We start from the raw sequence: 20,810 nt of genomic DNA on the forward strand, positions 1-20,810 counted from the left end.
CCCAAACAAACATAATTTCCTCATTTTCTCCTCAGCCCAGAAGCAGACTAGTGGTAGAAACCAAAGCTGGAAAAAATAGTTGAAAGTCAGCTAAAGTCACCTTGGTAACTGCAGCAATACACTTGCCCAGAACAGGAGACATCAAACCCAACTACAAACAGCTTTAAAGAAACAAAAAGAATGTAATCATCTAAAGAATTAATCTGACAACTGCCCACGTTTACACCTCCCACAAGCTCCCAATCACAGGGAAATGCGCTTTAATCTCCTCCAACTCCCCTCCAGTTTCACAAAACACGAGATGTGCAGCCTTTAAACTGGGGCATTTCCGGCATGCCGCTTCCATTTACGTCTACTGCCTTTCCTAATGCAGCAGCCCTGGCTTTTGCAGACTTGTTTTTTCTGGACACTGAGAAACATGAAATTTTTTGTGGGGGTTGGATGAAGTATTAAATCTGGAATAGACAAAGTTTGCAACATTTTATGTGATAGTCAGCTAGATCTTAGTCATAACAAGTAAAACTCCACTGGCTTTTGCTGCTGATTTATTTGGTGATGGCGTGGAGGAAGCAAAGGCTTATGGGTAACTGACAGTCGTAAAACCAGGGATGTTAGTGTTAGAAAGCAAACTTTTTCTGCATTTTCTTCTGAGGCTGAAAACTACAAGCTGTGGATGGCAATGTGTGCTACAATGTGAACTTTTTATTAACAACAATCTAGAAGTCCTGCCCACCCTTCATCTGGGCCATCACCCTTTGGAAGTGTCAGCACAAGGATTTCCATTCCCAAAGAGAATTTTAATGGGTCTTGTCCCTGTGTGATGTGACATGTTCCAGAGTCTGAAAGTGATGCCACTGTAGCCTCTTGATGTGTTCTGCGTAGTCCGCAACACACAACTCTTGTTTAGAAAGGTATAGCTTAGATAGAAGGTTATTTGGTTTCTGCTATTGGAGTTTCACCCTTAACTTTAAATAGCTGAAATTGTGTGAGCTCCACTAAAGTGAAACAAGAAACACAGAGACCGTGACTATTTTGGAAAAGTTTTGTGGAAAGGATTAATAATTTCATGTCATTCAAAGTAATAACTACCATTTTGCTTCACTCTTTCACCTTTTTGACAGAAGGGCTGGTTACTTATTAATGTGAAGTCATAATTATTGACAGCCTTAAAGTCATGACAGTTCCGTTTGATAGTTACACATTAGTCAACATCTTCTCTTGAGCGTGTAATGACAAACAGCATTTGCTGTTTTTAATAAGACTTAGAAAGCTTTTCCCCTTGCCTCCAGAATATTGTCGTCATTCCTATTACTACATTAACAACCGGAGGGTGTTTCCCCTCCGGACTGCAGCCCCGTTGTGCTAGCTGCTGTACTGGCTAGCATGGTGGAAACATAAGAACCCACCTTCAGCTCAGGGGGTTTGGAGCCCAGGGGTATGGGGTACTGTCCTATGGCTCTCTGTCTTTCCAAAGCATGAACCTACAGCAGCGATTGCCTGGAGGGTTGGGTTATAGGACGTGCCGGGCACAATTAGGCAGTCCAGGTGAGAAAGGCACAGTCTCTTGTCTGTAGCAATAACATTGCTGCAAAATTCCTGATCAGCTCCAGGGTGCATAAGCAAACTCTGGAACTGCATTTAACGAGTGCAAGCTTACGGTCTGCTTGAAAATCATGTGTTGCTAATGGCTGACCCTTTTGGTAGGGATTGATAAATGAATGATTGGAAGTCGTAGACCACAGGCTGACTTTCCCACAGCTCACTGTGTATATAAGATCTGATAAGGAAGTTGAGGCAAAGCTTAGCTTAAGGTCAACTGATCATTAATCAACTGTAACTGCACTTTTCAGGTAATCAGCCTGCAAAATGCTGGCCCACTCCACTCTTTGAAGACCCCACCTACAAAGAGCTGGAAAATGTTTGCTGAAGTAGATTAAACACAACTTTAAGTGCCACCTATAGACTACAAAGCATGTTGTGTCTTTGCTTCAGTTAACCCACCAGACTGACAGACTGCTGACTGTCAGTCCATCAGCCCACCCCATAAGCTATATCCTGACCTACTGTATCCTTGCTGGGTCCATTATTGCTTTTGTGTGTTGCTAAGGCAGAACATGGGATGTGTTTTACAGTTTTTATCTTGCAGGGAGCTGAGCTGCTCTGTTGTTTTTTTTCCTGCATGTCTCTGACCTAGCCATGCAGAGTATTTGCAGGAAGGCACTGCGAGATATCAGAGTTTAGCTTGTATCCTCATTTCAGAGTGGGCAGCTCAACAGCCTGGGTGAAAGGCTCACCTGGTACTAGGTGACCTGGCAGAAGCAATAAGTTGATCTGCTTTGGAAGCCACACTGAACTGTGTTACTATGTGTGTGGTGGATGGGAGTAATTTTAGGACAGCACCCAAATGTAAAATCAAGTAGATGTGTGATCTAAGTCAGCTCGTGAGGGTCAAGCTGTTTCTTTACAATCATCTCCAGATGTATGTTAAAGGTGGCTCCACTTGGGTGGAGAAAGGATCCAGGCTTGTTTTAACAGTGTTCCCAAATGGAGCCACAGCCTGATAGCCTTGTTTGGCTTTTGGTCTATCTGGCATGATGGAACCACATTGCAATGTGGCATCTCTCAGTTTCCTCCTGCTTTCCCTGTCCCCCTCCTCTCGTGATTCTGTACTATAGAAACTCTCTTAACAAAGCCTTACCTCTGTTAAGTTCACGTGGAACGCCAGGTGACAAAAACATAAATCACATATCAGACACATCACATCAGTCCATGTCATTTGCAAAAATCATAACCCCCCTGTCCTTCGTTCTTTGTTCTGGACTATCAAGTAAGGGATCGTGCTGGTGCTCTTTGAACATATAAAGTGTTTATGGTCAAGTATTTTGAGATATACCGGTTTGATTATCTAGAGGATTGTGTCTGGCAAAGGTCCTAATCATGTAACAACATAACCTTTAGTCATAGGTTCACAATATGCTGGTCTTGCAGAAATGAATGAATAAGAAAGCAAAGCTGCATTGTCTTAAAGCAGCCCCACTTACAAGGGAAAACAATCTGCAGAGTCCTACTCATCACATGCAGAGTCCATTTTTTGGCTGTTGCACTTGATGCTGGTCGAAGTGGAGATTCTCAAAACCTTTTGGTTGAACTGTGCAAAGAAATTATTTGGAGACAATTGTAGGGATGTTTCAGACCTCAAAGATATTCAAGCAAGGGTACAAGGGACTGGATAACTCTTTCCTGCAGGCCACTGCCTTAAAAATCCTGAAGATAAAGCAAAACTAGGAGGGAGGGCACACCTGGTAATTCTTCCAAGCCATTTCATAGTGGATTGGGGTTTTGGAGAGTGTAGTTTTGCTCCAGTTCTTTCCAGAAATTTTATTTCTTATGTGCTTGGAAGGGATGCACTGTGTGTGTGCACAAATTCAGATTCTAGGTCATCAAATCAAGATGAAGATCTGCATGCTGGGACTGGTGGTCTGAGGGAGGCTGTGTCTCTGTAGATGTGACAAAAACTCAGATGTCTCTCCATAACAGTTTGGTCTTGTGTCCTTCAATATTTACATGATTGCTCTGAAACACAGCAGAAATAGCACACAGCACTGGGATCCTAAACATGTGCATTTTGTCTCTTCTCTTAGAAGTCGTAAGGACAGTTTAGAAAGCGAGAGTTCAGCAGCTATTATTCCTCATGAGCTAATCCGCACGAGACAGCTGGAGAGCGTACACCTGAAATTTAACCAGGAGTCCGGAGCACTCATTCCCCTCTGTCTAAGGTGAGTGAAGCCGTCCTCCTCCTCAGCTTGTGCTAACATGCTGCTTTTGCCTTGTGGTATTGTTTCACCATACAGACATGCTTGCAATGGGTCTTTAAAGACCAGAGCTGAGATATTTTGCCAAAACACATTAGAAACAGATGATTCTTTGCATGTGTGTTCATCGTGGTAAGATTCTCATTCTTTTTATGTCCTCCAGCATATTTTGAGTGCTGAGACAGGACAGGGTTAGTATGGGGGCGGGGGGGGGGGGTATTAGTCTAATGCTGGCAACTCTGTCATAAAGAAAGGGATGTCTTAACATACTCTGTCAAAGAAGTACCTTAAGTTGTTAATTCTGGCTTATGGACTCAGACACAAGTGGTTGTGCAAAGCCTGTCTGCAGTCAGTTTATGCATGCAAGTGTGGTTTTTAGACAAATTATGTCACTTACATAACTGAAGGAATAAAACATTGCGTGCACACTCTACACATTGTCTTTTGAAGGTTCAGGCCGTGCATACCACTGTAAGTGACTTTTTTAGGTTTCCACATTTCAGTCAGTGCTATTTTTAAAAATACCTGTGGCAAATGTTGTAGTCCTTAACATAGAGATGAACTGTGGGGTAGAGACAAATGATTATAGGTGATTGAGTTACTTTAGCTTAATGGGTTACATGTCTGTAGTATCAGAGTTAGCAGCAGCAGGTGCACACTGGCCTGTGCCTGTTGAGAAACCAATGGGGTAGTTAACACAAACATATTTTATTTTACATTGCAAATGTGTGAACAGATGTGGTCCTGATCAGTTACTATAGCTCAGCTGGCCAGCAGTAACTCATCAAGCAACTGTGACACTGTTAGCCATTATATATCTTACCTGAAGTTTTCCCCCTTGTATGTTGGAAGCTATGCACACATGTTGCACATGCTCTGAGGCAAAATATTAGAGCCATGATTTTCCCTGTGGAAAGCACTGAATGAAAAAAAAGGGAAGTGATACCATAGATGGTCATGTATGCATATTTTCTAGGCCTTTGTTCAAGTAATACAGGTTACCTTTGTCAAGCACTAAGGCAATGGATCACTAGGTATTGTCACGGTAATAAGATTGGGCCCACCAATGAGCCTGCTTAGAAATGCATCTTCACATTCCCACATGATGCGGAGCCTGGATTCTCTTCTGCAGTTTTCATCTCACTGGAAGACTGGCAGTCCCCTGCCTTTACATATATCAGCACCTCGTCATGGGGATGGGCATGCAGTGGGATTTAGGTGTATTCTAGTTGTGTAACAAGGCCCTGAGATTAAGGGGGGAGATAAGGGAGAACTCCCTGCTTTAAAAGGAGGCTTGTGACCTGCTTAGTAGAGCAAGTCATCCATATATTCCTGAAAAATTAATAGTTGCTGCCTTCAAAATGGTTTCCCATGCTGATGGCAGAAGCTATAGTGATATATCTTCATCATTCTGTTGAATGCTGCTCACACCCTCTCAATTCACATGCATGTTTTATTCCCCAGGGGAAGGCTCTTACATGGACGGCACTTTACATATAAAAGTATTACAGGGGATACAGCAATCACGTTTGTATCAACAGGAGTAGAAGGAGCCTTTGCTACAGAAGAGCACCCCTATGCAGCACATGGACCTTGGTTACAAGTGAGAGCGCCTCCTTCCTTTTTCTCCCCCTTCCTTCTTTACTGTGTCCTAAAAATGATCCTGATAAAAGCTTATGTGGTTTAAAAGTGTAACAAACCTGTATTTTCTGCTGCAACATCTCTCATAGCTCTTGCGTAATATTTTCAGTAATTATGGACTCAAAAAACAATGGTGAACTGTTACTATTTATATTAATGGAACTCAAATTGATAAGCAGTGGCTGGAAAGTTCAAAAATCATCTGTGAATACAGTAGTGTCCATTTCCTGGAGTCAGCAAACACTTTACAGGCTGTATTTACTCTTGATTTCTTCCAGAAAGGAATTTGGGGAGGCAGAGTGGAATGACCTAAACAAGAATGGAGCCAGGGTGGAAGAGCTAGAAAGCTGTGGGACTGTGATCCTACAGAGCCAAGATCTCAGTTTTACATCATCCCTAACAGGAGACCAGCACAGGCAGCACTGCTTCTTACCATCTTAGCTCTTTCCTATTGATTCTTTGACAAAAACTCATGGTTGCTTGAAGCACCCACACATTTTCTGCACCCAGATTTTTTTCTGTATCACAGATTTTCCTTGGAAATTCCCCATCTGCTTGGTGTTGAGGGTCAGCCTTATGGAGCAGTGATGCACTAATGATATGATGGCATAGCACTATTCTAACCTTGAATTTCTTTATGGTTATAAACATGTTGTGAAAATAAAAAAGCTTTGAGGAATGTGTTTATGCAGAAAAGCCCATCTCTGAGGCACTATGTGCATGCGGTACGTCTCTGCCTTCACTGTTACTGTGGCATTCTTGCCTCCCCTTCTGTTTTGAAGGCAGAGGTTTGTTTTAGCATTGCAGTTAACCTTCCAGAGACTTGTTTTCAAGGCATTCCACTACCCGTGTTCATACGTCTGGAGGACATCATACCTTGAAATCTGCATGACTTGTAAAGGAGCTGATCTTGGCTAGAATCATCTCATGCATAGGGATTTTCAAAGAGCTTGCATGCTTTGATTGTACAGACTGGAAAGTGCAACACTCCTGTAATGATTAACAGCAAAGGGTCAGGTTTAAGGGTGGGTCATTTGCTGTTGGTTCCTGTGCTTGCCAACACACGATACACAGGATCTTGTGACTGTGTTAACTCCAAACATAAGAGTGTTTGTTTGCATTTACATCACATCTCAAAATGTATTAGTCTGTAGAGTAGTCAGGTAACCTCTAAACAGTGAAGAATGGCAATAATCAGGTCACCATTCAGACATGTAACTAATATTAACCCTTATGAACCTGGTTGCTTCCATGCCTGTTACTTTGGTGCTGAAAATTATGGAAGATTTTTGGATTAGGTGGGAGGGAGAGGTGGAGAATTGTTGGCTTCTGAGCAGTAGGGAGAAGCAAGTTCCCTCACTTGTCTCCTACACAAGGTCAACGTATTGGATCTTCTTGTCTGATGTGACTGGCTCTGCTGCTGGCTCCTGCCCCTGTGATAAGAATGAAGGAGGACAGAGTGGGTGGGGGAGGAAGGGAGGCTAAAAGCAGCCTGGGACAACAGGAGGAGCACCCGGTTGTGTGAGATACATGTGGGAGTGTCTGAGGCTCTTGGCTTAATATGTAATGGGAGGCTTGGTCCGTGCTCAGCAGTCCCTTGTGGTGTTGGGAGCAGAGGAAGGAGGTTCATGTGGCTTTGCTTCAGAAGTAAAAGAAGTTGTGGTGCATAATATTTCCAAGGAGGCGAGCTGTATTTGGTTTAGTCCCTCGCAGCCTGGGCTGGCCGAGTTGGCAAGCCCTGCAAAGCTTTCACAGCAAGGCCCAGAGAGGATTTTCCTCCTCCCTCGCTTGGGACCCAAGGCACAGCGATGAGTTCCAAGGAGAGTTGGCGGCTGAAAGCAGATCACTGCAATGCAGGAGCTTCTTGCAAAGACAAGTAAATGGAGGGACCATGGAGAGGAAGAGAGATGGCAGGTATCTCCTCCTGTGGACTTTTTCCCTATCTTGGGGGAGAAATAAGAGCCTGAAAAATCCTGGCCTCAACTCTGCAGCAGCCAGAGACTGACTTCTCTTGAGCCTGAGCTTTGGTGCAGTGAAAGCCCAAACCTGCAGACTAAACACAGTACCTCCTGTTTAAATCTCGTGGGCTGGAGTGGAGTGTATCTAAGGTGGGACAGGCTGGAGAGCTGCTGTATAGCCTATCAGCCCCCACTGCCCAGGCTGAGCAATGAGCTGAGAGTCGCTCGGCTCCAGTGGAGGGTTAGCAGATGACAGGAGTTTGTCAGGTCCCACCACCATTCCTACCAGACAGGTGTCCGTATCACCACTGCAGCTAGTACTCGGTGGGAGCCGTTTTAGCAGTCTCAGCAGAAAAGGCAAGGAGTCCTTAGACCACAGAGATTGTACGCCCCATTTCTATCAACAGTCTTTCCAGGCCACATTCAAGGCATGTTAGTAGGGGAAGCCTGTCCTGCTGCTGCCCATGCTCTGGGGATGATTAGATTATTTCCTTCTCCAGAGCTGTCAAATTGGCACCTTTCCCAAGTACTTGGATTTTTTTTTTCCATTTAAGTAACATTTAATTAGTTCTAAGAAGCTAAATTCTATTAAAGGTCTAAGCATGTCAGGCTGGTTTATTTCTGAACTTCTTCCACTGTGTCATGTATTGTTGAATAGGGAAATTGCTTTGACTCAGAAATGTACAAACATATTCAAGAAGTCCTCCTTGTTAACACTAGACTCCTGTTTATAAGCTAGTTACCCTGGCAAAGTCTCTGATGTGTAACACTTGCATTAACATTACACATGATCAAAGGCTTCCGCAGTTCTTTCTTCCACTCCCCCTTCCCCCAGTGCTGTGACAGCAGAGCCCCCACACTGCCTCTTAAGCACCTCTCCTCTCCTGTCCAAGGCGTAGATGTTCCAGATGCACAGAGAAAGGCTGTGCAGAAGGTGTCTGACCGCATGTTGGAGGGTTAAGGATGCTGATCATGCAGACATACTCTGATATTAACTGCCCCACAGTAACATTCGTATTTGTGGTGGAGTGTCCAAGGTTCTTGGTCCAATGTCTGAGCTGTACTAAGCGTGCAATTCATCACAGATCAATCTTGTTTGTCTCTAAAATCTACCCAAAGCAAGGTGAGATTGTGCGTGTGTTCTCCCTCAGTCCCTTACTTATGTTCCAGCAGATGATAGAGACGCTCTGTTGAAATGTGTTACTGATCAAGCCTGTCCCAATAAAGTTGCCTGAGCCTTTAATACATATTAATATTATCCTGGGGTAGTTTGTGTCAAAGCCTGTCAGCATGCATCATCCTTTGGGAATTACCATCATTAAGTCTCCAGTGATGGGAGTCAGGACATGCTTCTGCAAAGCTCCTTTGCTTTTATGTGGAGCTCTCTGCCCGTCTAGCACAAAGCAGACTGTTCTTCCCTCCTACCTTGCTCACCTGGACTGCTTACTCTCCCCAGAGGGGAGAAGAAGGTTGGTTTAACACAACCTTTAGATAATTTCTGCTCCTGCTGCTTTAGGCAGTCATTGTTCTAGGGAAGAAGATGACACTCAAGTCTTTGATCATGTGCAACGTACATGTTACGCATCAGATATTGCTGCAGACTCTGACACATGAGCCAATACAGTGCAGTAAAAACAAACCTATATTTAAAGAGTCCTCGTTAACTGCAAAATCTAGCATACAATTTAAGAAATATCTCTGCACTTTAGCCTTGCCCCTGTTACACATGTGTATCTCGATACTATATCTAATTGAAGGATCATACATATTTTTTACAAAGCATGCCTGCCTCAGTGCACAAAGATGCAGCGTGTTTGGAGGATGAATCAGGACTGTGGAGTAAGATAGACTCTTGCCTATAGGACTTCCACTTCGTTCGTTTGTCAAAATTAGAAGGTGTGTAGTGAATGAGGCAGGTAATTGCAGAAAAATCACAATAGTCTTATGGTGAAGCCTGTTAAATGTTGCCCTGCAGAACTGGATCCTGTTCCTGCCTCTATTACTCTGTTCTTTCTTGATGCTATTCCAGAGTCTTAAGCTAAATGTTCTCATGTGGCAACTGAGTTTGCATTCTTTGATTTCTGGATGCCCAGCTTGAGACCTGAGGTCTGATCTGTGTTCCCATTGGCAGGAGGAGGCCAGCTGGAATTACTCTGCAGATACCCTGCGCCCCACAGGGCTGAGTGGGCTGGAAAACAGGGGCCTGCAAGTCTGAGACGGGCACCCATAAGAAGTAGACGTTCAGATTCAACTTTCTCTTCACTCATTTTCCCATGTCTGTTCAGGAAAACCTTCTTGCAGTCATCTTGTGAAGATTAATTCAGTGCTTGCCAAGCATTCCAGCTCCACAGATGAACAGCACAAACAATTTCAGGAAGAGATTAGAATTTGTTCTTGCAGGTCAGGAGAGAGAAGGGATATCTCTGGGGTAGGGGGTCAGTCTGGGAGTCAAAGTCCCATGTTCAGCTCCCTGCTCTTGCAGATTTTCTCCATGACTTTGTTAAGTCTCTTAGCTTCTTTTAGCCTCTCTCCCCCATTTGCTGCACGGAGAGGAACGCTTCTCTGCCTTGCAGAAATGTAAGGCTGAGCACGTCAGAGGCTGTGAGAGTGGTAAGGACAGTAAGATTAGGTACTTCCAGTGTAATCCATGTTGGCAGTAGTTGGATGGAGCATACTAAATAAAGGGGAAGAGAGTAGGAGGAACAGGGAAGCAACTTGAATGATAATGAAAAGAAATGATGACTAATGCTGCATTCAGTGAGCAGAACCATCCTGAGGACTGAGCAGGGCAGAGGTCTTGTGGGAGAAAAACTGCAGGCGATCCTGTGATTACAGATTTATTTTGTGAGGCAGACGTACACTGGGGCCAAATTAGCATGGCGCAGACAATCTCTGTGCAGCCATTTCCAAAGTTTTGTATGCCTGATGTCACTGGTCTCTGAGTGTACAGGGGTTTTTTTTTCCAGGTAATTTACTCTGTTTCAGGATGAATCCTGTTAGGCAGGTGGAGGCTATGGTTCATTTGCAGTTGGCACCCTCTGATTCTCAGCACAAGGTCTGTGCCTCCACGTGAGCTGACGAGCTCACAGCAGCGGTGGGGTATTATCCTCTGGCACCAGCCACTGCTGGAGGATGCTCTTTCCTTGCCACCCATGCCAGCACGTTCACAACATCCAGCAGACAGCATTGTGGATGCTGGGGCTGTGGAATGGGGTTCTCCTCCAACCTCCCTGCCCTTTGTGTCACCTCCAGCTTTGGCCTCTGATCTGCCCTCCATCCTGTTTTTCTGTGTCTCTGTCTTTCCCTCATCCTGGCCTGTCTCTGCTTTCTTCTCCTCCCCTTCATTCAAGTTGGCAAATTCCTTCTCCTCCTCCTCCACAAGGCCTGACTTCCAGCAGAAATGCTGAGAGCACTGGAGAGTTTCCCTGCCTTTAGTCCTGATGTGCCTGGTGCCATAGCAATCCCTTGCCACTCAGAAGAATGATCAGAGGGAAAACTACTCCTTAGCTACCTCTGTCCTGTGTTTGGGGCAGAGCTGCATTGGGCTGGGACATGCTCAATGAAGAAGGGCTCTTCAGTATATTTTTCTGCCTTTCTCTGAAAGGCTGTGGACAAACAGTGACTTTCAAAGGCTTCTGACTTGGCAAAGCATTTTCACAATCAGGATAAACTTTCCCTTGACCTCCAGACCACTTTTTTGCTAATCTTTGTCACCCCCCTCGTAAGGGGTATCTCATGGTTTGCCACAAAATGATTATATGCATTTGTTAGTACTGTCAGAAAATACTTTTTCCAAAATACCTCTCTGAGATAACTTGATTCCTTTTCCCCTAAAAACCTTTAAAAAAAAAAAATAAATAAAAAACAATGCATCCAGCATGGAAAAATAAGTTGAGGCTTAGGACAGCAAGGTCAAACTTCTTGTAGAAAATGTTAAATGCGCCTGTAGGCAGGATAGGTACATGGAGGCTGTGGGAAGCATCCAGCATTCAGGAGCTATCAACATGTGCTATCTATGCTGGCAGTCGGGGGCGAGGGGGGGGAGGTTTACTGTGAGCAGGGTCGTGGGGTATGATCCATTCTTTTGGTTTGGCAACCTAAGTGAAAAATCTGGGAAAGAAGATCAGACTGAGCCCAGTCTTTAAATATTTTCAGTTTTTCTTGCTGAAACAAAAGCCTTAAAGAGACCAAAAACTGAAAGAAAAAATCTTTTGTGTTGAATGAAACCAGAAATAGAAGATTTTCTTCAATAAAAACAGGGAAAAAAAATTTCTAGTTTTGCAGAATGGAGCTGGAGTTGTTAGAAGTTTTGCCTTCTCTAATCAATATTTGAGGGCTAAAACATTCAAGTAGGATATGAGAAACTAATATTTTATTCCATTTCTTTTATTTGAACCCCTATTTCTACTTCTTGGCTTGAAGGGCACCACAACTATAGGGTATTTTGATTCTTTCTCAGCTCATCCAATTGGAGTTGTTCCACATCATATAAAACACTGAATTAGTCACAGAGACAGAGAGTACAAGAGAATGACTCTGTTCCGGTAGAGTTAGGACATTCCCCTGGAAATGAGCACATCTGGTTCTTCTCTCTGCTATACCACATGTTAAATCATTTATGCACATTGGCATAATGGCAGCAGCAGAGGTTCAAAGCAACATTTGAAAGAGCTAGTCTGATGCTTGAGATGCTCGCTTGTAAGTCACAGCTATGGGTAGAGTCCTCTCTTGAAGAGATAGGGATTGATTTTTGGTCTCCCCAAACTTGAATAGATGTGTTATGTCTAGCATGGTGAGTTTAAGGACAACATCCACAAACTGGTTTAAGTTGTGTACAACTACAACCTGCTCTTCTCCAAAGCAGTTTTATGCATCTGCTCCAAGAAAAACTTTTTCAGAATCCTTTGGGTGGCTTCCCCCAAATTCTTGAGCAGGTCTAGGAAATCTAAGCTAACACTTTTCCAGTAAGTTCATTGTCTTCCCCAAACACTCCCCAAAACCTCACTGCATTATCCCTTTGTGTTCTTCCTTACTGCTGAATGAGACACCGGGAGAAACTTAAATTAGGATAGAAATGTCCCGTTAGGTCATCATGATCCTCCCTGTATCAACTCTCCTGCAATATGTTTTCTAGTACTTTGTCCAGGCTAGTTTTGGATGAGTCAAGTTCTTTCATCCTTCTTAAGCCAACTGACTATCCTGCCACCTAATGCCCCTCCCTTGCTACTCAAACTACATTTTGGCTACTTTGTGTAGGTTTTCTTCCACCTACTTGGAGCATTCCCTGAAATGCCTGTCCTTCCTTTGCTTTTTCACTCTGAAAGAATTGGTATTGCCTGTTGTCTTGGCTCCCTTGTCAGCCCTCTCCCCAGCTGAGCCAAACTTTACGTATTCACTCAAAGCAGCCTTGTCTGCAAGATGGATCTCGTCAGGCTAAGCTCTGAGGAGCCCAGGTCTCCTGGATCAGCCTTGTAGTTGGGAATGTCACAGAGAGCTCCCACAAGGTCAAAATCTTTCAGCGTCATCATATGCTTCCTCTTCTGGGATTGTAACATTGCGGTGTGAAGCAATAGGGTCCCTGAGGCATCTGTGAGTGGATGTTTTTCCTTTACAAAGAGGGTTATGAATCTCCTGGAAGAGCAACAGTGGAATTTCCCATCAAAGGTGTTTGTTGTAATACTAGTACCTTTGAGGCTGTAATGAGAGCTGTGGTGGATTCAGGCAGCAAGGTGGCCTCTTCAGACAGTGTCAGGACTGGGTGTGATGCAGAAAGATGCAGTGACAAGGCCTTTGCCCTGAACCACTTGCAGTCAAAGCAAAGCAGTGCAAAGAAGGCCAAGCCAAGAGGAAGCAGAGAGACAGGCTGGGGAGTACTTGTGGCACAAAGCATGATTATCAGGGGGTTTTATTGTTAGTGTTTAATTTCAGTGGGAAATGCCGATGCACTTTAACTTCACTTTTTGCTGTGCCGTCGACACGAATGAAGCTGAAACATTTTTAGAGAAAGGAGCTCCTAAAAGTTGCTGGATATTTGCAGATGTAACGGGTGACATGTGGCTTAGGGTACAACTGCTCCACCCATTCCAAGGCATAGCACCTGGGTGGATGAACAGTTTCTTAGAAGGGTTGGTATGGTTTACATAGGGGTTTATTGCAATGTGTCCCCACCTTCTCTGGCTGAGCCATACAAGCCAGCTCTGTACTAAGTCCAGAACTAATAAAACATGGTTTCCTTTCTTTGACAAACCTGCTAGAAAAGCAAGTGGCAGTGTTTAATGCAAACAAAGCACTAGGGCAAAGTGTGGGATTGTTTGGTTTGTTTCTAGGTAGGCAAGAAAATTGGGTATTATCAGTAAAAACACCCCTGCTTAGTTGTCCCTGGGCCAATCACTTTTGTCTTGCCCTGGACAAAGCCTGTTTCCTGAAGTTGGACAGAGCTGCAGCTCAGTTCCTAGCTCAGCTTCTGAGGGTCTTCCTTGATCAAAGACTTGCCAGCTGTGCCAGGCTTTCAACATCAGTGTGACCTCTGGCCCCAGCCAGCCTTTCCTGGAGAATTTCAAGCCCTCATGATAGGGTTGAACCCTATACTGAGAGATGGGGTGTTAATTGTGAGGTGGTACCTATATGCTGCCTCTAAAGTCTTACTAAAGTTTTACTAAGCAGTGTTTGCTTTCAAAGTCAGCCGAACTCGTCTGGAGCCCCGTGACCTTGTGTACCTTTTTAGATCTCGCCTGTTTTAATACACTTGCAGCTGTGCACCTGTAACAAGTCGCGATACAGGTTTCTCAACTATCTGCAGGTATGAAAGCTTCAACACAAGCTCCTTCAGTTGACCCATAGGTAAGCCCTGGAGGTAAGAAGTAGGTTTCAGCAAGCTCAGGTGAGACTTGCCACGAGAGGGAGACATCATGCACACAGCCCACGTGTTCCCCTGAATACATCCACCTAAGACAGCCTGTCCTGGTATTTTGTAACATGTCTGGACACATGCAGCTGTTAGTGAAGCGATGATGCCTTCGGACCTCAGTTGTGTGGTAGGTACCTGTGACAGAAAACAGGGACTTATCTTTTAGCTAGTCATCATCTTCCAAGCATCTGCAGCATGACTAACAGCTGTAAAGCACACAGAAAATGGAATCTAGATGTGCTAGCAATGGGATAGCACATGTCCGGGCCTCTCTGGGTCAGGTCAGGGAGATCCTGGTGCAAGCAGGACTATGCAGCACCGAAGGAGATTTTTCAGATACCCACAGCTGGCTGGTGAGGCCGTTCCCTGTTCATACTGCAAACAGCCATCACAAAGGCTGAGCTACACCCTGTAACCAGCTTTGGCAGGCTGGGCTGGCGGGAATGTTTGCACAGAGCTGTGAAAACACAGCACTGTGAGCACCCGGCTGCTGTGGCACAAGGGATGCCTGCCGCCGCTCGGGAGAGCTCCTTTGCTTCCTCAGCACCGGCCAAGAGATTTCATGGGAGAAAAGGCCTGTTCAGTGCACATGGGACGGCTTCATTTGCCCTCCAGAGTGCGTCAGCTTTTCCCATGGCTGCAGCACAACGGCAGGGCTCCGTTTTCCTTTGGGAAGGGAAAAAGCTGCTTCATCATTGTGATCTCTGTGCAGTGTCCTGTTGATAAGATCAGTTAACAGCATCGGAGGAACACTCTAGATTCAGGTCTGAAATATAAAGTGAACGGGGCCTATTTGTTTAATTTGAGCTTCTAAGGTTTAAATCCCAGAGGAAATTAAATTAGGTGCCTAGAGCAATGGCAGTCTGTCATGTTTATTTGCTGGGAATGTCACCTTTAATATCATGCACATATAACGTGTGTGTGTTAATGTAATGGGATATCATACTGTGCAGGAGCAGGCATGCTACAAGAACTGGAGACCTGAAATGTTGTGAGTGAGGGAAGCTGAGATGGGATTGGATTTATTCTCATCCTTCTCCATAGTAGCAAAGACTCACTCACCAGCATGAAGGTGGTTTTGCTGATTGCAGGTGGGGATGGCAGCCTGATCTATGAGCAAAGGCCTTAATGCTCTTGGGCCATTTTGATTGGGCTGCTTCTAAGAGGAGAAATCTTGTCTAGACATGAATCCAGGATGACAATACTTCTAGCTTCAAAGCCCTTTTCAGCAGTTGGTGTGCTGCGGATGCATGCCTTCCCCCTGCATCCCCAGGAGAGCTCAAGAGTGCTGTTTTCCTGTGCCAAGGGACATGGCTGCCTGTACATTTGGTTACACCCGTGCTTTGGAGGCTCCCTTCTTCTCCAGGAAGGAGAGCAGGTCTCCCCAGCAATGTGGGGTAGTAGGGTTTGGGGTGTTTTTTTTCTGGCATGGGCTGTTAAGGACAGTCTCTTGAGTTGACACACTGTGTGAATGTCACTGCAGCAGTTTGTCATTGCAGCCTGTGACGCCTGCCCTCCACCAAAGTTAACTGTCTATGCAGGGCTTGCAGAACAGCACTGCGATCTTTTCTCAGCACGCTGCATAGAGCAGGCTGCCATTGCTTTGATCCCACAAACACGGTCCATGAGACAGCTGAGCTGTGAACTCCTGTCCCACTCCACGTGTCAGATCCTTCAGGGAGCCAGTTCAGCTCACTACATCAGTGAAATTTGATTTTTTTTTCAGCTGGATTACCAAAATTCACTGAGAGGGGGTAGTGAGCTGCAGATGGGCGCAGCCATCTCAGGAGGTTACACCCCAGGTCACTGCTAGCCACAGTGTTCCACGTAGGTTTGTCCCTACTCTGGGAGTCTGTGGCTTAGCTGGGACCTGACCTGCCCCGTCCCCCTCCACCCTTTGCTGTTTACCTCTGCATACCATGTCTTGTTTTCCTCCAGCCTCAGAGCAGCTGGCTGCTTCGCACACGTGGTTCCCATTTCTCTCCTGCCTCTGGCACCTTGGGAGCGCCCAGGGGTCTTCCTGCTGCGCTTGTCTTCTAGTCCCCCTGCCAAAGCTGCAGCTCCTCATTCCTGCTCTCTCACCCATCCCAACCTCTGGCATTTTTGCTCATCCGTGGATGGCTGAATATTCATTTCCTCCTTGCCTGATTGCTGTGAATACCAATTCCTCCTCCTTTTTCCGGCTGTTCTGTAGATTTTGATGTCTGCCAAATTGTTTTCATTCCCTCACCCCAATGCAAGCTGCACCTCCGCAGAAACCGATCTGCTCCATGCAGAGCCCCAGCTCCCCACCCAGCTCTTCCTTCTGAGCTGAGCGATCGGGTTGCCCTCCTGCCTCCGACACGGACAGACAGCTTCCTCCTCCTGCAAACAGTCAACAAACAAGTGTCTCCAGTTCAACAGGCAGAATAGTTACAGGCTCCTGCAAGGAGACTGCAGTAGTTTGCGGTGGTACTGCGTGTTTCAGTGCAATGTTTCTCAGCTTGCCAGTCTGCAGATTGGTGCCAGGTTGCAGAGTCCTGTCCAAAGCAGCAAGCTCCTAGCTGAAGCAGGGGTTTTTTCAGGCTCAAGGTATGATCAGAAAGGCCTGATGGAGGTGCCTGCATTCATGCTGAGCAGCTCAGTTATAAACCTGGAGTCTTCTGGAGAGGGAGATTGCAGTTCCCTTGTCTCCTGGGAAATCTGTGTGCAATGGCAGAAGGGTGGCAAGGTTGAAGGGGAGAGAACTATAGACACCTGGTAGCTCTCGGATCTGGATTTGGTGTTTTCAGTTCTCTTCTCTTGCCAACCAAAGGAAGAAAGGGAGACCAGAGTCTTCCCTTTCTCTTTCTGTCCAATAGCCCTGCTTGTGTGTTAACAAAATGGAGCCCAGAGGCTTCCACTTGCCAAATAGCCCATGGCATCCTGGCGGTCACTCGCTCCCCACTGATCTTACTGGCACCAAGAAGCTGGTGGGCATGGGAGGTGGCTTCCTGCACAGAGGTGGGACAGGCTGGGGGCTCCTCTTCCAGATGTGAGTTGGAGGGGACAGCGGAGAGCAGTGGGGCTAGGCACTTAGCTCCATCAGTGTTTGGTGCTGCAGCGGTCCCTTTTCTGGGAGGAAGCACAGTTCTCATGGCTGGGGAGAAAAGGGAAAGGGAAGGCTGAGAAAGGGGACATGGGTATGGTGTTTGCTTCAGGATGGAAAGCAATGGCAGAGACAGAGGAAAGGGTGGAACAAAGGAAGGAAAGGAGAAGCAGAGGGGAAGAAACAAACCTGTAGGCTGAAATGGTAATAATCTGCTGGATACTGCTGCACCCTAACCCCCAGGAATGCTGCTCCAAGGCCCTGTCACCATGTGGGGATGTTTGCCAGGTCCCGCACTGCCATCTCTGCTCCTGTGCCAAGCCAGCTGGCCTGCCTGGAGCTCTGGCCTTTATGGCTGTTGTGAAGAGAGGCAGGACACTTTTGCTTTTGGCTATCATGTGCTTTTTTAAAGAGGGTGGAAGTTCCTCCCGTTGAATTCCTGGGGCTGGTTTGCCCCCCTGTGTCTCTGGTTTTTGTGGCTTGGGTGGCTCTGCAGAGACAGGGTTGTGGCCCTTAGCTGGGATTTTTGACCTGTTGGCAGCTCTTTTCCTGGGCTACATTGTGCTTGCCAGCCTGGCCTTGAGATGAGCCAAAAGATTTCCCAGCACAGGCACATGGGATGGGCACATATGATACAATGTGGAGGTGCCTAGCGCAGGCACCTCTGGGAGTACCTCCCGTTCCCAGCATCTGGTTCATCTGAACAATGTGCTGCACTTGGGTCAGAGCCCTCCCCGTGCCCAGAACACCAGCTCTGTATGGGTCTCGGGCTTTCCCTGCACTGCTGTTTCCTGATTAAGCTGTGAGTTTAACTTCAATGGATCAGATCAAAGTGAGTGTCTCCCACTGTCTCTCCAACAGTTGTTATCTTGATCCCTTTTCCTCCTTCCCCACTCTGTCTGCCTAAAGCCGAGCCTCTAATTTTAGACTGAGGAAGATAATTGAGGGTCAAAAAAGATTGCTATATAATTTTAACATATTTTTTTTTCAGTGGTTGGGGTGGGAGGCAAAGTTAGGAGCTCCTTGCCCTCAAACCTTTGTATTGCGGGAAAGAAGGACATAGGGGAAGGAGTGAGCTGGTACAGTCTGCTCTCTGCAGAAGTTGTTCTGTTTCTTTGCAGTTAGCTAAAACTATGAGTGTAAAGGCATAAACTACTGTATTTCTTTTGCAGATCCTATTGACCGAAGAGTTTGTAGAGAGAATGCTGGAAGATTTAGAAGATCTGAATTCTCCAGAGGAAGTAAGGCTGCGTCATTCCCATATCTCCCATGTACTGTCCCAGAGACCTCAGCCCATCCTGCAGCTTGCCTTTGATCCTCCCTTCAGCTCGCAGGCTGCAGCCCTGCCCCATAGACTTAAGGCCTTGCTAAACCTTCACATCTGCTGTGAACTAAGGCATTGAGAGAAGGGATTGCAAGAAATACAAGGCAGGAATGGGTATTAAGGGAGTCTCTGCATTTCCTTTCTGCCAGCATCTTTCCTAACGTGCTATCTGAGTCCCCTGAATCAAAGCAGTGCAGCCCCTGGGCCAGGGGCTCCAGGGTCCTCGATGCCGTGCATAGAGTCCTCAGCAGCATCTCTAGGCACATCACCTTCCCCACTTTCAGAAGGGGTGAAAGCGATAGCAGCACATTTACTGCTGAACAGTCTGTTGTAGGGGGCCTCCTTTTTTGAGTTTGGGGAGCAGGCGGGGGCTTTTTCACATCTGCTACTTGGCCTTTACCTGCTGCCCCTGCACAGCGTGCAGAGGACCATCACCAGCTTGGAAGCGTTACAGCAGCAGCCAAGGGAGCTTTATAAAGCTTTGCTGTGCGGTACTAAACTTCCCCCTGCCATGTGATCTCTTCCTGGGGAACATTTAACACCCTGTCTCCCATGCATGCCATATAAATATTCTGCTTGACTTCAAAGAGCGGTGGCAGAAGTGACATGTAATATTTTTAATCCCATTTTTTACAGCTCCCTGCAGATTCTAAAGAAACTTTCCTTGGCTTGTAGAGCAGCCCTCCCATCCCTTGCCCTGCTCCCCTCCCCCCAGGAAAATCTCAGGGCTCTAATTGTTTAATCCAGAGTTGATTTAATGCCAGGGTGTTCTTCACTGTGTGAGTGAGGGGAGCACACTGTTGGCTGTGCAGTGACTTTCAGGCCAGCTTTTATCCAGTTAAACCTAATCCAAAGCTCATTTTTGCTGGTGACATGGAAGCCCAGGAGCACTTTGGTTTGAAGGCCCTTTAGTTAAGGCTTTGGATGGCTCATGTTCCTTCACTCTCCACTGAGAGGCAGAGGCAATGAGCGTGGCAGCTCCTGGCACAGTGACCGGGTGTTCGGTTCCGAGTTACTGTGACTTTGCTAAATTAAAAAGTGAAAAACAAACAAATGCAAAGGATGACTTCTCCAAGAGGATTGCTTTGGAACCACTCCTGTTTATAAAAAGGAAAATACTTGAGATGAAATGTGATCTTTCAGCATCCAGATTCCTCCAAGGATTTGTAACTTGCAGGATCCCAGTTTGGGCCAACTGAAGGCGTTCCTCAGCAGCCCTGACTGTTGCTGGTGATATTCATGTGGTAGAATGAAGCACTGCAAGGATAGTCTTTCCTTTGCTGCATAAAGAGCCACCTGTGTTAAGTGAAATTAAGTGAAATGATCTGTCTGACTATCTTTAGCATGTTTTTCACATACCGTAGACATTGAACTCAGAAGAATCCCCTGGGCAGTGCAGGGCCACTAGATTATATGGTACAAGCTATACACAGGGCTGGAGTTTAAAAAAAAACAACCGTAAGTGGGACTTGGGCTGTTTATGTTTCCTAGAGGAGAAAGAGTGGGAGTTTATGGTAGCCACTATCCTGAAGGATCCTCCTGCCATGCTGCCAGATCATGGGTCAGACCCTGAACCGCCAGCCCGGCATACTAAGGTCAATGGGTACCAACTGCAGGTTACCCTCGTACACAGCTGCAAATGGAGCAAGGTCAGGAGAAAATTCATGTTCCAGCTGCCCTTGCTGCAGAGCAGGCAGCTGGAGGGGATCTCCTTTAACAGGAACCTGTCACTGAGCATGCGTTAATGTCCTTCAGAAACGGGTCGCTTATGGGAAGAAAGACAAGTAATTGGATAAAGATGGATGATTCGCAGGTCACTGTCCCCTTGCACCAACTCTCTAATTCATGTAGCCCCTGGGAACCTTACGGCACCGCTGGCCTTGGTCTGAGGACTCTGCTAGGAGAGGACCACTGTATCTGTAACTGTTCTGAATTGTCACTGGTGGTGTGGGATCCCAGTGAGATTCCTCCCTGGGAGTCCTGTTGGGGAGTCAGGCAGTGCTACACCATGGGTGCAGCAGAGTTTTAAAACCAAAATCATCCTGCAGCTTCCAGAGCTGTCCCCCACGGGTTTTGGACTCTCAGTCTGAGTGCTGGGATT

The 20,810-nt window shown here is 46.1% G+C and overlaps 1 protein-coding gene across 2 annotated transcripts in view; it reads left to right on the top strand.

Moving 5' to 3' along the window:
* Positions 1-20,810, top strand: part of SUFU (SUFU negative regulator of hedgehog signaling) — a 99,591-nt gene that overhangs the window by 70,658 nt on the left and 8,123 nt on the right. For both annotated transcript variants that reach the window (XM_049810651.1, XM_049810652.1), the window contains exons 9-11: positions 3,642-3,776; positions 5,277-5,415; positions 18,558-18,626. In XM_049810651.1, coding sequence (XP_049666608.1) covers positions 3,642-3,776; positions 5,277-5,415; positions 18,558-18,626 — 343 coding nt within the window. The remainder of the gene's footprint in view (positions 1-3,641; positions 3,777-5,276; positions 5,416-18,557; positions 18,627-20,810) is intronic.

This window comes from Accipiter gentilis, chromosome 9 (assembly GCF_929443795.1).
Source record: "Accipiter gentilis chromosome 9, bAccGen1.1, whole genome shotgun sequence".
In the NCBI taxonomy this organism is placed as follows: Eukaryota; Metazoa; Chordata; class Aves; order Accipitriformes; family Accipitridae; genus Astur; species Astur gentilis.